Source organism: Mobula birostris, chromosome 3, assembly GCF_030028105.1.
Source record: "Mobula birostris isolate sMobBir1 chromosome 3, sMobBir1.hap1, whole genome shotgun sequence".
Lineage (NCBI taxonomy): Eukaryota > Metazoa > Chordata > Chondrichthyes > Myliobatiformes > Myliobatidae > Mobula > Mobula birostris.
In genome coordinates, this window is record NC_092372.1 from 230,506,099 (window position 1) to 230,523,897 (window position 17,799).

At 45.8% G+C, this 17,799-nt stretch overlaps 1 protein-coding gene across 1 annotated transcript in view; it reads left to right on the forward strand.

The window, feature by feature from the left end:
* Positions 1–15,042, forward strand: part of LOC140195642 (fucolectin-like) — a 29,654-nt gene extending 14,612 nt beyond the window's left edge. The window contains exons 4-5 of the mRNA XM_072254325.1: positions 1,095–1,267; positions 14,681–15,042. Of these exons, the coding sequence (XP_072110426.1) occupies positions 1,095–1,254 (160 nt within the window). The 3' untranslated portion in view covers positions 1,255–1,267; positions 14,681–15,042. The remainder of the gene's footprint in view (positions 1–1,094; positions 1,268–14,680) is intronic.
* Positions 15,043–17,799: the final 2,757 nt, after the last annotated feature.

Genomic DNA, 17,799 nt, shown 5'->3' on the forward strand with positions numbered 1-17,799 from the left:
TTCTATCAGGTCCACCTCCTTTTATCTGCCTATGTCGTTGGAACCAATCTGGTACCAAGCCTACCATTTCAGGATATCGTGGACGCGTTCCGAAATATCACCAACCGTGGCACATGGGAGGCAGACTACTATCCTGTGTATCATTCTGGTGCCCACAGAATCGCCTATCTGTCCCCCTAACTATAGCCTCCGCTGCTACCGCTGACATCCTGTTCCGTTCCCTACCCTACTAAACAACAGGGCCAGACACAGTGCTAGAGGCACGGTCACTGTTGCTTCCCCCAGGTAAGGGTCACCACCCCACCTCCAACAGCATTCAAAATTGAGCACTTATTGTTAAGGGATCGGCCAGAGGGGTGCTCTCCACTACCTGAAATCCTCCCTTCCCTCTCCCGACAGTCAACCACTTATCTGTTTCTTGTGCCTCCGGTGTAGCTCCTATTGATCACCTCCTCACGTTCCCTGATAAACCCAAGGCTATCGACCTGCAGCTTCACTTTTCTAGCTCAGTCTCGATGGAGCTACAGCTTGGCGGATTTGGCGCAGATGTGGCCATCAGGGAGGCTGGAAGTCGCCCGGATATCCCACATCTGACACCCAGAGCAGAAAACTGGCCAAGCATTTATACCTATTATTCTTACGTTGGAGGAGAAAAGAGATATGAAAGTAACTTACAACTTTACCTCGCCTAGGCATGTCCGCGCCGAAGCCCTGATACTACGACTCAAGCTCCTTCTGCGCCCGATCCGCGAGACAGTGTCTCCAGAACCTTCTCAGCGGCCTTGCACAATGACGCGCTTCTGCGCCCTTCTCTCAACCGAATGTTACGTGCCTAAAGCTGCTAAATAGGATGAGTGTAAATGTATACTTGATGTCTCCCAGATATGTTGGCCAAGGAGTACTTCGCGACATTCAGGAGGGACAGGGCAATGGGAGGGTACGGAGAGATGGATAGTCCAGTCCCACCAAATTTCTCAAGGTGTTGTGTGAGTTAAGGACATGATTCCAGAACTCCTGTGATCTCTATCCTGTCGATGTGTCCAGTTCATTTAGTGTGACCTGTGGTCTTTGTCCTCTCTTTCTCTCTTTCCCAGCTGTGCAAAGATCAACTACGTTCCAGCAGGACAGACTGCCTACTTTTACTGCGAGCCCGCTGGTGTTCACGGTCGGTACTTGAACATCTTTCTGCCGAGATGTAGGTCTTTCCTCACGCTGTGCGAGGTGGAGGCGTTCGGAGCCCACGATCCACATTGATGTACCTTCTGATGTGAGTACTATCTACCACTGCCTCCACCCTCCTTCATGGCAACCACTCCACTCCCTTTCCTCTTCACTTTACTCCATTCTACCATCCCATCTACTGTCTCCCTGCACCAACACCATTTCAGTCTGAGGTGCTTTGAGGAGTCTACCACGATGACTGATGAGGGTAGGGCAGGGTATGTTGTCAAGGTGGACTTTGGTAAGGTTATTTATAAGGTCCCTTATGGCAAACTGACCCAGGAGATTAAGATGAACAGTATACACATAGAGTTGCTAGATATGATTCAAACTGGCAAGGCCTCATATGACAGAGTAATGGTGGAGTAATGTGATTCTGACTGGAGATGCGTGACCAGTGAAATTCCTACAAGGATCACTACTGGGATCTGTCTAGCTTTCGACATGTTAAAATTATTGGATAAAATATATAGAACCATAGAAACCATAGAAACTACAGCACAGAAACAAGCCTTTTGGCCCTTCTTGGCTGTGCTGAACCATTTTCTGCCTAGTTCCACTGACCTGCACACGGACCATATCCCTCCATACACCTTCCATCCATGTATCTGTCCAATTTATTCTTAAATGTTACAAAAGAACCCACATTTACCACCTTGTCTGGCAGCTCATTCCATACTCCCACCACTCTCTGTGTGAAGAAGCCCCCCCTAATGTTCCCTTTAAACTTTTCCCCCCTCACCTTTAACCCATGTCCTCTGGTTTTTTTCTCCCCTTGCCTCAGTGGAAAAAGTCTGCTTGCATTCACTCTATCTATACCCATCATAATTTTATATACCTCTATCAAATCTCCCCTCATTCTTCTACGCTCCAGGGAATAAAGTCCTAACCTATTCAACCTTTCTCTGTAACTGAGTTTCTCAAGTCCCGGCAACATCCTTGTAAACCTTCTCTGCACTCTTTCAACCTTATTTATATCCTTCCTGTAATTTGGTGACCAAAACTGAACACAATACTCCAGATTCGGCCTTATACAACCTCATCATAACATTCCAGCTCTTATACTCAATACTTTGATTAATAAAGGCCAATGTACCAAAAGCTCTCTTTATGACTCTATCTACCTGTGATGACACTTTTAGGGAATTTTGTATCTGTATTCCCAGATCCCTCTGTTTCACTGCACTCCTCAGTGCCTTACCATTAACCCTGTATGTTCTATATTGGTTTGTCCTTCCAATATGCAATACCTCACACTTGTCAGTATTAAACTCCATCTGCCATTTGTCAGCCCATTTTTCCAGCTGGTCCAAGTCCCTCTGCAGGCTCTGAAAACCTTCCTCACTGTCTACTACACCTCCAATCTTTGTATCATCAGCAAACTTGCTGATCCAATTTACCACATTATCATCCAGATCATTGATATAGATGACAAATAACAATGGACCCAGCACTGATCCCTGTGGCACACCACTAGTCACAGGCCTCCACTCAGAGAAGCAATTCTCTACCACCACTCTTTGGCTTCTTCCATCGAGCCAATGTCTAATCCAATTTACCACCTCTCCATGTATACCTAGCGACTGAATTTTCCTAACTAACCTCCCATGTGGGACCTTGTCAAAGGCCTTACTGAAGTCCATGTAGACAATATCCACTGCCTTCCCTTCATCCACTTTCCTGGTAACCTCCTCGAAAAACCTCCAATAGATTGGTCAAACATGACCTACCACGCACAAAGCCATGTTGACTCTCCCTAATAAGCCCCTGTCTATCCAAATGCTTGTAGATTCTGTCTCTTACTACTTCCTCCAATAACTTACCTGCTACTGACGTTAAACTCACCGGCCTATAATTTCCCGGATTACTTTTCAATCCTTTTTTAAACAACGGAACAACATGAGCGACTCTCCAATCCTCCGGCACTTCACCCGTAGACAGCGACATTTTAAATATTTCTGCCAGGGCCCCCGCAATTTCAACACTAGTCTCCTTCAAGGTCCGAGGGAACACGCTGTCAGGCCCCAGGGATTTATCCACTTTAATTTTCCTCAAGACAGCAAGCACCTCCTCCTTTTCAATCTGTACAGTTTCCATGGTCTCACTACTTGATTCCCTCAATTCCATAGATTTCATGCCAGCTTCCTTAGTAAATACAGACGCAAAAAACCTATTTAAGATCTCCCCCATTTCCGTTGGTTCCGCACAAAACCGACCACTCTGATCTTCAAGAGGACCAATTTTATCCCTTACAATCCTTTTGCTCTTAATATACTTGTAAAAGCTCTTTGGATTATCCTTCACTTTGACTGCCAAGGCAACCTCATGTCTTCTTTTAGCCCTCCTGATTTCTTTCTTAAGTATTTTCTTGCACTTCTTATACTCCTCAAGCACCTGATTTACCCCCTGTTTCCTATACTTTCATACAACTCCCTCTTCTTCTTTATCAGAGTTGCAATATCCCTTGAGAACCAAGGTTCCTTATTCCTATTCAATTTGCCTTTAATCCTGACAGGAACATACAAATTCTGCACTCTCAAAATTTCTCCTTTGAAGGCTTCCCACCTACCAATCACATCTTTGCCAGAGAACAACCTGTCCCAATCCACACTTTTTAGATCCTTTCTCATTTCTTCAAATTTGGCCTTCTTCCAGTTCAGAACCTCAACCCTAGGACCAGATCTATCCTATGTCAACCGATTAGTAAGTTTGTAAACAACACACATAATTAGCGATGTTGTGGATAGAGAAAAAAATGTCAAATGATACAGCATGACATGCAGTAGCACAGTCGGAGGTATGGACGGTAAAATAACAGATAGAATTCAATCCAAAGTCGTGTTAGGTTTTGCGCTTCGGGTGCTCTAATGTAGGATGAAAATACACAACAAATGGCAGGAAATAATAAACACAAGAACATCTGCAGATGCTGGGAATCTCGAGCATCAGGAACAAAATACAAAATTAACTCAGCAGGCCAGGCAGCACCTACGGAGGGGAATATACAGTCGATGTTTCATGCTGAGACACTTCATCAGGAAAGGAAATGTAGGCGGGTAGAAGCCTGAGTTCCGAGGAGTATTAAAGTACAGATGGATCATGCGGTTCAATTCCACAGAACCCTGAAATTGCCAACTCAAATGGAGGGGGTGGTAAATACGACATGCACTTCACCAGTAAGGGTGCTGAGTATAAAGGTCGAGAATTTATGTTTCAGATGTACAAGAAATGACTGAAGCACGTTGAAAGTCGTGACGGCAATTCAAGTCTCACCATTGCCGGAAGCCTGTGGAGGCTGGCAGAGGTTGTAGACAAACTTCACCAGGATATTGCCTTAATCAGAACGTATAAATTATGACAAGAATTTGTAACACCGTGGATTGCTCTCTCTCTCGGATAGTCAGAAGACCCGACAAAAGTTGATAAAAGTATAGGAGTTACTTTCAGAGTAGACAGCCAGACTATTTTTTTCCAGGTTATCAAGCATGAGAGGACACAACTTTAAAGCGAGGAGGAAAAAGTGTACTGATTTATATGGATTTATTTTTTCAACGACAGACGGCGTTACTTCCCTGGACTACACTCCTAGAGTGTTATTAGAAATAGATATGATATAAATGTTTACAATGTACATAGCCGGAACACAATAATACGCAGAGAGTGAGGCTTGTAAATCATGTACTGGAACTAGGTCTGGAAATCTTGACTATAAGTAGGTTCCCTATACTGTGCTGTATTGTTCCGGGTATTGTGTTACTCCTCCTGGGATCAACAGCTCATTGCCCATGTACACCTCTCGGAGGAGACCAGCACTAGTCCGCGTACCCTTGCCGAAAGGTTATTGAGCTATATATTCCCAAGCATATTTTGCTTTCACAGCCTTCTCTGCATCAGCGTTTGAAGTGTCAGATTTCGTTGCGTGAGTCTTCCCTCCAACAACCTTTAGGTTACACATCCTCAGGGAAAATATCTCCTCACATTAACATAGAAACATAAAAAAAAACTAAAGCTGTGCCGAACATGTCCCTACTTTAGAAATTACCTCGGGTTACCCATAGCCCTCTAATTTTTAGTCTCCATGTCCCCATCCAGGAGTCTCTTAAAAGACCCTATCATATCCGCCTCCACCGCCGTCGCTGGCAGCCTATTCCACGTACTCACCACTCTCTGTGTAAAAAACTTACCCCTGACATCTCCTCTGTACCTACTTCCAACCGCCTTAAAACTGTACCCTCTCGTGCTAGCCATTTCAGCCCTGGCTATTCACACGATCAATGCCTCTCATCATCTTATACACCTCTATCAGGTCACCTCTCTCCTCCGTCGCTCCAAGGAGAAAAGTCCGAGTTCACTCAAGGTAATCTCATAAGGAATACTCCCCAATCCAGTAAATATCCTTGTAAATCTCGTCTGCACCTTTTCTATGCTTTCCTCATCCTTCCTGTAGTGAGGCGACCATAACTGAGCACAGTACTCCAAGTAGGGTCTGACCAGGGTCCTATACAGCCGCAACATTACCTCTGGGCTCCTAAACTCAAACCCAAGGTTGATGAAGGCCAATACACGTTATGCTTTCTTAACCACAGAGCCATCCTGCATATCAGCTTTGAGCGTCCTATGGACTCGGACCGCAAGATCCCTCTGATCCACCACACTGCCAAGTGTGTTACCGTTAATACTATATTCTACAATCATACTTGACCTACGAAAATGTATCCACCTCACTGTTATCCGGGTTGAACTCCATCTGCCACTCCTCAGCCCAGTTTTACATCCTATCAATGTCCCGCAATAACCTCTGACAGCCTCCACACTATTCACGCTAGCCCCAACCTTTGTGTCATCAAAGGTCCCGCATGGGAGGTTAGTTAGGAAAATTCAGTTGCTAGGTATACATGGAGAGGTGGTAAATTGGATGAGACATTGGCTCAATGGAAGAAGCCAAAGAGTGGTGGTAGAGAATTGCTTCTCTGAGTGGAGGCCTGTGACTAGTGGTGTGCCACAGGGATCAGTGCTGGGTCCATTGTTATTTGTCATCTATATCAATGATCTGGATGATAATGTGATAAATTGGATCAGCAAGTTTGCTGATGATACAAAGATTGGAGGTGTAGTAGACAGTGAGGAAGGTTTTCAGAGCCTGCAGAGGGACTTGGACCAGCTGGAAAAATGGGCTGACAAATGGCAGATGGAGTTTAGTACAGACAAGTGTGAGGTATTGCACGTTGGAAGGACAAACCAAGGTAGAACATACAGGGTTAATGGTAAGGCACTGAGGAGTGCAGTGGAACAGAGGGATCTGGGAATACAGATACAAAATTCCCTAAAAGTGGCGTCACAGGTAGATAGGGTCGTAAAGAGAGCTTTTGGTACATTGGCCTTTATTAATCAAAGTATTGAGTATAAGAGCTGGAATGTTATGATGAGGTTGTATAAGGCATTGGTGAGGCCGAGTCTGGAGTATTGTGTTCAGTTTTGGTCACCAAATTACAGGAAGGATATAAATAAGGTTGAAAGTGTGCAGAGAAGGTTTACAAGGATGTTGCCAGGACTTGAGAAACTCAGTTACAGAGAAAGGTTGAATAGGTAAGGACTTAATTCCCTGGAGCGTAGAAGAATGAGGGGAGATTTGATAGAGGTATATAAAATTATGATGGGTATAGATAGAGTGAATGCAAGCAGGCTTTTCCCACTGAGGCAAGGGGAGAAAAAAACCAGAGGACATGGGTTAAGGCTGAGGGGGGAAAAGTTTAAAGAGAACATTGGGGGGGGGGGCTTCTTCACACAGAGAGTGGTGGGAGTATGGATTGAGCTGTCAGACGAGGTGGTAAATGCGGGTTCTTTTTTTAGCATTTAAGAATAAATTGGACAGATACATGGATGGGAGGTGTATGGAGGGATATGGTCCGTGTGCAGGTCAGTGGGACTAGGCAGAAAATGGTTCGGCACAGCCAAGAAGGGCCAAAAGGCCTGTTTCTGTGCTGTAGTTTCTATGGTTTATAAACACGAGAAACTCTATGGTTTATCAGCAAATGTATTAACTCATCCCTCCACCTCTTCATCCAGGTCATTTATAAAAATCACGAAGAGAAGTGGTCCCAGAACAGATCCCTGAGGCACACCACTGGTCACCGACCTCCATGCTGATCTAATCAATAGAATAGTACTGCACATTACAGGTCCTTTGGCCCACAATGTTGTGCCGACCCTCAAACCCTGCCTCCCATATAAGCCCCCACCTTAGATTCCTCCACATACCTGTCTAGTAGTCTCTTAAACTTCACTAGTGTATCTGTCTCCACCACTGACTCAGGCAGTGCATTCCACGCACCAACCACTCTCTGAGTAAAAAACCTTCCTCTAATATCCCCCTTGAACTTCCCACCCCTTACCTTAAAGCCATGTCCTCTTGCATTGAGCAGAGGTGTCCTAAGGAAGAGACGCTGACTATCCACTCTATCTATTCCTCTTATTACCTTGTACACCTCTATCATGTCTCCTCTCATCCTCCTTCTCTCCAAAGAGTAAAGCCCTAGCCCCCTTAATCTCTGATCATAATGCATACTTTCTAAACCAGGCAGCATCCTGGTAAATCTCCTCTGTACCCTTTCCAATGCTTCCACATCCTTCCTATAGTGAGGTGACCAGAACTGAACACAGTACTCCAAGTGTGGCCTAACCAGAGTTTTATAGAGCTGTATCATTACATCGCGACTCTTAAACTCTATCCCTCGACTTATGAAAGCTAACACCCCATAAGCTTTCTTAGCTATCCTATCCACCTGTGAGGCAACTTTCAGGGATCTGTGGACATGTACCCCGAGATCCCTCTGCACCTCCACACTACCAACTATACTGCCATTTACTTTGTACTCTGCCTTGGAGTTTGTCCTTCCAAAGTGTACCACCTCACACTTCTCCACGTTGAACTCCATCTGCCACTTCTCAGCCCACTTCTGCATCCTATCAATGTCTCTCTGCAATCTTTGACAATCCTCTACACTATCTACAACACTACCAACCTTTGTGTCGTCTGCAAACTTGCCAACCCACCCCTCTACCCACACATCCAGGTCGTGAATAAAAATCACGAAAAGTAGAGGTCATAGAACAGATCCTTGTGGGACACCACTAGTCACAATCCTCCAATCTGAGTGTACTCCCTCCACCACCACCCTCTGCCTTCTGTAGGCAAGCCAGTTCTAAATCCACCTGGACAAACTTCCCTGGATCCCATGCCTTCTAACTTTCTGAATAAGCCTACCATGTGGAACCTTGTCAAATGCCTTACTAAAATCCATATAGATCACATCCACTGCACTACCCTCATCTATATGCCTGGTCACCTCCTCAAAGAACTCTATCAGGCTTGTTAGACACGATCTACCCTTCACAAAGCCATGCTGACTCTCCCTGATCAGACCATGATTCTCTAAATGCCTACAGATCCTATCTCTAAGAATCTTTTCCAACAGCTTTCCCACCACAGACATAAGGCTTACTGGTCTATAATTACCCGGACTATCCCTCCTACCTTTTTTGAACAAGGGAACAACATTCGCCTCCCTCCAGTCCTCCGGTACGGTACCATTCCTGTGGACAACGAGGACCTAAAGATCCTAGCCAGAGGATCAGCAATCTCTTCTCTCGCCTCGTGGAGCAGCTTGGGGAATATTCCATCAGGCCCCGGGGGCTTATCTGTCCTAATGTATTTTAACAACTCCAACACCTCCTGTCCCTTAATATCAGCATGCTCCAGAACATCAACCTCACTCATATTGTCCTCACCATCATCAAGTTCCCTCTCATTGGTGAATACCGAAAAGAAATATTCGTTGAGGACCTCACTCACTTCCACAGCCTCCCGGCACATCTTCCCACCTTTATCTCTGATCGGTCCTACGTTCACTCCTGTCATCCTTTTTTACTTCACATAATTGAAGAATGCCTTGGGGTTCTCCTTTACCCTACTCGCCAAGGCCTTCTCATGCCCCCTTCTTGCTCTTCTCAGCCCCTTCTTAAGCTCCTTTCTTGCTTCCCTATATTCCTCAATAGACCCATCTGATCCTTGCTTCCTAAACCTCCTGTATGCTGCCTTCTTCCTCCTGACTAGATTTCCCACCTCACTTGTCACCCATAGTTCCTTCACCCTACCATTCTTTATCTTCCTCACCGGGACGAATTTATCCCTTACATCCCGCAAGAGATCTCTAAACATCAACTACATGTCCATAGTACATTTCCCTGCAAAAACATCATCCCAATTCACACCTGCAAGTTCTAGCCGTATAGCCTCATAATTTGCCTTTCCCCAGTTAAAAGTTTTCCTGTCCTCTTTGATTCTATCCTTTTCCATGATAATTATAAAGGCCAGGGAGCGGTAGTCACTGTCCCCCAGATGCTCACCCACTGAGAGATCTGTGACCTGTCCTGGTTCATTACCTAGTACTAGATCTGGTATGGCATTCCCCCTGGTCGGCCTGTCCACATACTGTGACCGGAATCCATCCTGGACACACTTAACAAATGTTGCCCCATCTAAACCCTTGGAACTAATCAGGTGACAATCAATATTAGGGAAGTTAAAGTCACCCATGATAACAACCCTGTTATTTTTGCACCTTTCCAAAATCTGCCTCCCAATCTGCTCCTCCGTATCTCTGCTGCTACCAGGGGGCCTATAGAATACCCCCAGTAGAGTAACTGCTCCCTTCCTGTTCCTGACTTCTACCCATATTGACACTACCCACCCTTTCTGTAGCTGTAATAGTATCCCTGACCAGTAATGCCACCCCTCGTCCCCTTTTTCCGCCCTCTCTATCACTTTTAAAGCACTGAAATCCAGGATCCAGGAATATCGAGAATCCATTCCTGCTCTGGTGCCAGCCAAGTCTCTGTAATGGCCACTACATCATAATTCCATGTATGTATCCAAGCTCTCAGTTCATCACCTTTGTTCCTGATGCTTCTTGCATTGAGGTACACACATTTCAGCCCTTCTACCTTACTGTCTTTACACCATTTATTCTGCTTCTCTTTCCTCAAAGCCTCTCTGTATGTTAGATCTGGCTTTACTCCATGCACTTCTTTCACTGCTCTATCGCTCTGGGTCCCATCCCCCTCGCAATTTAGTTTAAACCCTCCCGAACCATGCTAGCAAACCTACCTGCAAGGATATTGCTCCCCCTCGAGTTCAGGTGCAACCCATCCAATCTGTACAGGTCCCACCTTCCCCAGAAGAGATCCCAATGATCTAAAAATCTAAATCCCTGCTCCCTGCACCAACTCCTCAGTCACGCATTCAACTGCCATCTCCTCCAATTCTTACCATCTCTGTCACGTAGCACTGGCAGCAATCTTGAGAACGTCACCCTTGAGGTCCTGTTCTTCAGCCTTCTGCCTAATTCCTGAAACTCACATTTCAGGACCTCATCCCTCTTCCTGCCTATGTCGTTGGTCCCAATATGTATCACGACTTCTGGTTGCTTTCCCTCTCGTACCAGGATGTTGTTCACCCGATCAGAGACATCCCGGACCCTGGCACCCGGGACGCAACAAACCATGCGGGTGTCCTTCTCACGCCCACAAAATCTCCTGTCTGCTCCCCTAACTATAGAGTCTGCAATGACGACAGCTCTCCTCTTCTCCGTCCCACCCTTCTGCACCACAGGGTCAGGCTCAGTGCCGGAGGCCCTGTCACTGTGGTTCACACCTGGTCGGTCGTCCCCGCCAACAGTATCCAGGATGGTAAACTTATTATTCAGGGGAAAGGCTACAGGGTTGCTCTGCACTACCTGTCTGCTCACCTTCGCTTTCCCCCCTCTGACTGTCACCCAACGACCTGCTTCCGACAGCCTAGCAGTGACTACCTCCCTGTAGCTCTCATCTATGACTGCCTCATTCTCCCTTATGAGTCAAAGGTCATCCAGCTGCTGCTCCAGATTCCTTACATGGTCTTCCAGATCGCCCAGCCGTATGCACTTCTGGCAGATGTGACTCTGCGGGAGAAGGGCGTTCCCCCAAGACTGCCACATCTCACATGACATAATCAATGTCTTATAAAGTTGTACCAAGTCACCATATTTTTGCCATAGCCACACACAAAATACTGGAGGAACTCAACAAGTCAGGCAGCATCTATGGGAAAAAAACACAGTCGACGTTTCGGGACGTTACCAATACCCTTCGGCAGGACTGGAGAAAAAAGCGGAGGAGTATATTTAAAAGTTGGAGGGAGGGGCGAGAGAACCACCAGGTTATAGGTGAAGAAGGAGGAATGAGTAATGAACTGGGAAGTTGATTGGTGATAGAGATAGAGAGCCATGGAAGAAAGAGAAAAAGAGGAAGGGGCACCAGAGCGAGGCGATGGGCGGGCAAGGAGTTGAGGTGAGAGAGGGAAAAAGGGATGGGAAATGGTGGAGGGGTGGGAGCATTACCGGAATTTTGAGAAAGCGACTTTCATGCCATCAGGTTGGTGGCTATACAAACGGAATATAAGGTGTTGTTCCTCCAACCTAAGTGTGACCTCATCACGACAGTAGAGGAGGCCATGGATGGGCATATAGGAATTGGAATGGAAGGTGGAAAGTGGTTACTGGGAGATCCCGTTTTTTCTGGTAGATTCTCGTCCAAGCGGTCTTTCAATCTATGTCGGGTCTCAGCGATAATACAGGAGCCTACACCAGGAGCACCCAGCATAGCAAATGACCACAACAGACTCGCAGTTGAAGTATCACTTCACCTGGGAGGAGTGTTCAGGGCCCCGAATGGTGGTGAGGGAGGAAGTGAAGGGGGCAGGTTATTTTCTCCAGTCCTGCCGAAGGGTTTCGGCCCGAAACGTCGACTGTACTTTTTTCCATAGATGCTGCCTGTCCTGCTGAGTTCCTCCAGCATTTTGTGTGTGTTTATCCTATATCTATTCATCTACCTACGCTGCCACCGTTACGGATGCTCTTCACAATGACCCACTTTTTTTTCAGTATTTCCAGGATCCTAAGTTTTTTTCCCCAATATGTGATGGCGCTGGTGAATCGGAATCAGAATCAGGTTTATTATCACCGGCAGGTGACGTGAAATTTGTTAATTAAGCAGCAGCAGTTCAATGCAACATATAATCTCGTAGAGAGAGAAAAAAATAATAAAATAAAATAATAATAAATAAACAAGTAAATCAATTACGTATTTTGAATAGATTATTAAAAATGTGCAAAACAAATACTGTATATTAAAAAAGTGAGGTAGTGTCCAAGGGTTCAATGTCCATTTAGGAATCGGATGGCAGAGGGGAAGAAGCTGTTCCTGAATCGCTGAGTGTGTGCCTTCAGGCTTCTGTACCTCCTACCTGATGGTAACAGTGAGAAAAGGGCATGTCCTGGGTGCTGGAGGCCTTTAATAATGGACGCTGCCTTTCTGAGACGCCGATCCCTGAATATGTCCTGGGTACTTTGTAGTCTAGTGCCCAAGATGGAGCTGACTAGATTTACAACCTTCTACAGCTTCTTTCGGTCAGCGTGTTGATAGCCAATTAAACAAAGAAAGCAACTAAGTACGTTGTTACTCGGACTTTTTTCTGGTAACCAATAGCAACAAGCAGTAGCCTGTAGCTTCCCTGTCGGAAATGAGCTGTACGATCTGGCATTTTTACTGTGTGGGCTGGGGTCCCGGTGGGGCAGGACGGCTGCACCATGTCTGGGCCGGAGTTGCCTGAGCGGACGAATGCAAGTGGATGGGGCGGAACCGAATCGAGGATGGATTAGAGGATTCATTGCTTTAAGAGCACCGACGAATTGCAAAGATCGGATACTGGCCGAATCAAGACGGTGGATCCCGAGCCTAAAACCGAGAGCGAACAATGCACTAAGGTTTGGACGATTTACGTGCCGGGCTAGATTGAAATTATAGGCTGTCGAGATCGGAGACGAGGAATAGGCGGCTTTCGTGGGGTTTGCTCGTCCCTGTGCTGGACTGAGGTTGGGGCTGGCAAATAGTGGACTTCTGGATCTCACATTGTGATCTTCAGTTCTGAATGCCGTTTGCTTGTTTTAATGTTTGCACCGTCTCTCTCTCTCTCTCTCTCTCTCTCTCTCCCTCTCTCTTTCTCTCTCTGAACACCAGGTGTTTGATGATAATCCTTTGCTTTTAATGAATTCCATCGGGGTTCTTTGTTTCGTGGTTGCCTATAAGGAAACGAATCTTTACGTTGGATGAAGAATACATACTTTGACAATAAATGTACTTTGAACTTTGAGCCTTGTACATTTTTCAGGATTAACTTTCACCTGCCCACGTGATCAATATCGTCCTGTGGTCTGACTGCCTATAATATCAATAATGCCACTCGTCAATATCATGCCGGTGAAATTATTAATAATATCTCCTCATTCGGATCTAAATTGTTAATATATTGAACAAACTACGGGCTCCGACACAAATGTACAAGATAATAAGAGGAATAGATAGAGTGGATAGCCAGCGCCTCTTCCTCAGGGCACCTCTGCTCAATGCAAGAGGACATGGCTTTAAGGTAAGGGTGGGAAGTTCAAGGGGGATATTAGAGGAAGGTTTTTTACTCAGAGAGTGGTTGGTACGTGGAATGCACTGCCTGAGTCAGTGGTGGAGGCAGATACACTAGTGAAGTTTAAGAGACTACTAGGCAGGTATATGGAGGAATCTAAGGTGGGGGCTTATATGGGAGGCAGGGTTTGAGGGTCGGCACAACATTGTGGGCCGAAGGGCCTGTACTGTGCTGTACTATTCTATGTTCTATGTTCTATGTTCTAAATCCCTCTTTCGCACCACTGACCATGGCTTTAGATCATAAGTATTCACTATCTCCCTCTCTCTTATAACCAAGCCAGCTGCGGTGCAAATGCCGTAATTACAAAGGCTCCAGATACTTTGGAACGAATTTCCTTATGAAATGTCGTCATGGTACCGAACAGAGAAGAGTACAGCACCGGAACAGGCTATTCGGCGGACACCGTTTTCCCGAACCAGCTAAACGGAAAATCGAAAGTAGCCAAACTCTAATCCCTCCTACCTACACCGTGTCCATATACCCACATCTTCATTAAATCCATTGTCTATCCAAACGTATCTCCAAAGCCTCTGATGTATTAGACTCTACCACCGTAAGGGAGCGTATTCCAGCTTCCGCAGCTCTATGAATAAAAAAAAACGTACCCCTCAAATTCTACCGCCTCTCACCTTCAAGGAAAACCCTCCAGTATTAGATATTTCAAACCTAAATGAGATATTTTAATCCCGGAATGTCTAATGACTAATTTATCCTGACAAAGCAGGTACCAGCAGCATAGCCACAAGGACGCCCCTTCAGAACAATCATGTTGGGTCTAACCTGACCAACCGCTGTTGTACGTCATGGCCCCCAGGTTGTGGTCACAGCCGTCTCCCTATGTTCCTCGAAAAAGTCCGCTGTTAACTGTGTTTCTCATTCTAGAATCCGGCGCTTCCGGCCTCTGCAATGGACCCAGACAGAGACGGATCTAGCTCCATATCCCGGGTGATGTGGGCCGAACTAAGGCTTCAAGCAGCAGTTTTCACAGCAAGCCTCTCTCTCTCCCTATTTTGTAGTCGAGCTTGGAGTGAAGAACAACAGCTGGTGGTGGTGCGTGTATAGAAAGCATGTCACCAGGGAACCGACCGGCAGTACGGCATCTTCGAGCCTTTGTGAGGGGCCGATGTGCGTTGTCCGGTTCACCGCCCGCTGCCTGCGCTGGTCTTCCCTCACTCTGATCGTATGTGTTAATCACACTCTATGGAAATTCTGTCAAATTAAATCAGCGAAACAGCTTCTGCAAACCCTGCCTGTCTCGAGTCCATCATTCCTTGTGTACCATTCACAAAAAAACTTAATAGAACTGTGCAACAGCTGGGTGGGAAGGATATAATGCAACCAAGTGATGCAGAGGCTTTATAAGACATTGGTCACATCGCAGTTAGTGTATAGAGGGTTGTGGGCCTCCTATCTAAGAAATAAGTAATGAGGAAGGGTTAATTAGCAATCTTGTCGTGAGAGGCCCCTTGGGTAAGAGTGACCATAATATGGTGGAATTCTTCATTAAGATGGAGAGTGACATAGTTAATTCAGAAACAAAGGTTCTGAACTTAAAGAAGGGTAACTTTGAAGGTATGAGACGTGAATTAGCAAAGATAGACTGGCAAATGACACTTGAAGGGTTGACGGCGGATATGCAATGGCAAGCATTTAAAGATCGCATGGATGAACTACAACAATTGTTCATCCCAGTTTGGCAAAAGAATAAATCAAGGAAGGTAGTGCACCCGTGGCTGCCAAGAGAAATTAGGGATAGTATCAATTCCAAAGAAGAAGCATACAAATCAGCCAGAGAAAGTGGCTCACCTGAGGACTGGGAGAAATTCAGAGTTCAGCAGAGGAGGACAAAGGGCTTAATTAGGAAGGGGAAAAAAGATTATGAGAGAAAACTGGCAGGGAACATAAAAACTGACTGTAAAAGCTTTTATAGATATGTAAAAAGGAAAAGACTGGTAAAGACAAATGTAGGTCCCCTACAGACAGAAACAGGTGAATTGATTATGGGGAGCAAGGACATGGCAGACCAATTGAATAATTACTTTGGTTCTGTCTTCACTAAGGAGGACATAAATAATCTTCCAGAAATAGTAGGGGACAGAGGGTCCAGTGAGATGGAGGAACTGAGCGAAATACATGTTAGTAGGGAAGTGGTGTTAGGTAAATTGAAGGGATGCAGGCAGATAAATCCCCAGGGCCAGATGGTCTGCATCCTAGAGTGCTTAATAAATTTCATAAGTGCGGCACAGTACCTGACAAGTATGAGTTAACATTAAATCAACGACAATATCATTTCTGTTCGTTTGGGATCCATATCTCTCAATTCCCCTAAGAAGTGTTCATAGCTAAAAGCCTCTTAAACGTCCCTCTGCTATCTACTTCACCGCCACTGATTCCAGACACCGACCACATTCTGAGTAATCATCAACCCACCGCCCCCACGCGCAAAAAAACACAAATCACGGACTCCGAACAAGCCACCCCCACCCCACCACCGCCCAAGCCACTCCCGCGCAATGAAAAATACAAATCGCGCACTCAGCAACAAGGACATTTAAACCCCAAACTATCCCCGCAAAAAAACCTAAAATGAATAAGTCGCCCAAATGGCAACAAGAAAGAACAGGCGAACACACAGAATATAACAGCACAAAACTGAAAGAGTGCAATGGGAACTACAGAACACGGTCCAACCCATAAGTCATAAAACTCCGGTAATATCCTACGGCCGCATCGGGGGTGAGACAGAGACCACTAGTATCATAAGACCATATGATAAGGGAGCAGAAGTAGGCTACTGGCCCATCTACTTTGCTCCGCCATTTTATTATGGCGGATCCAATTTTCATCTCAGACCCAATCACCTGCCATCTCCCTGTATCCCTTCATACCCAAATCGATAAAGAATCTAAACAACTGGAATTTTGCAGATTCTGGAAATTCAAGCAACACACATCAAAGTTGCTGGTGAACGCAGCAGGCCAGGCAGCATCTCTAGGAAGAGGTGCAGTCGACGTTTCAGGCCGAGACCTTTCGTCAGGACTAACTGAAGGAAGAGTGAGTAAGAGATTTGAAAGTGGGAGGGGGAGGGGAGATCCAAAATGATAGGAGAAGACAGGAGGGGGAGGGATGGAGCAAAGAGCTGGACAGGTGATTGGCAAAGGGGATATGAGAGGATCATGGGACAGGAGATCCGGGGAGAAAGACGGGGAGAAAGACGGGGAGAAAGACGGGGAGAAAGACGGGGGGGGGGACCCAGAGGATGGGCAAGGGGTATAGTCAGAGGGACAGAGGGAGAAAAAGGAGAGTGAGAGAAAGAATGTGTGTATAAAAGTAAATAACAGATGGGGTACGAGGGGGGAGGAGGGATCTCCTTATAGATAAAGAATCTATAAACTTCTGCCTTAAATATATATAAAGACTTGGCCTCCACAGATGCCTGTGGCAAAGCAATCCACAGATTCACCACCATCTGGCCAAAGAAATTCCTCCTCATCTCCGTTCTAAAAGGAAGCCCCTCTATCTAACGCAGTATCCTTTTGTCTTAGACCCTCCCAAAATAAGAAACATCCTCTCCACATCAGCCTATTGAGGCCTTTCACCATTCTTCAAGGAGATCACCGCTCATTCTTCTGAATTCCGGTGAACGCAAGCCGAGAGACATCAAACGCTTTCCATATGACAGACCATTCAATCCAGGAATCATTTTTGTGAACGTCCTTATAACACTCGCCAGTTTCATCAGACCATAAAACCAGAAGGTATAGGAGCAGAACTGGGCCATTCGGCCTATCGAGTCTGCTCCGCTGTTCAATTACGGGCTGATCTATCATCCCCATTCCTCTGCCTTCTCCCCATACCCTTTGATGCCCTGGCTATTCAAGAGCCTATCTATCTCTGCCTTACGTACACCCAATGACTTAGCCATCACAGCCTCTTTTGGCAACAAATCCTACAGATTTACCACCCTCTCACTAAAGTAATTTCACCGCATCTGTTCTAAA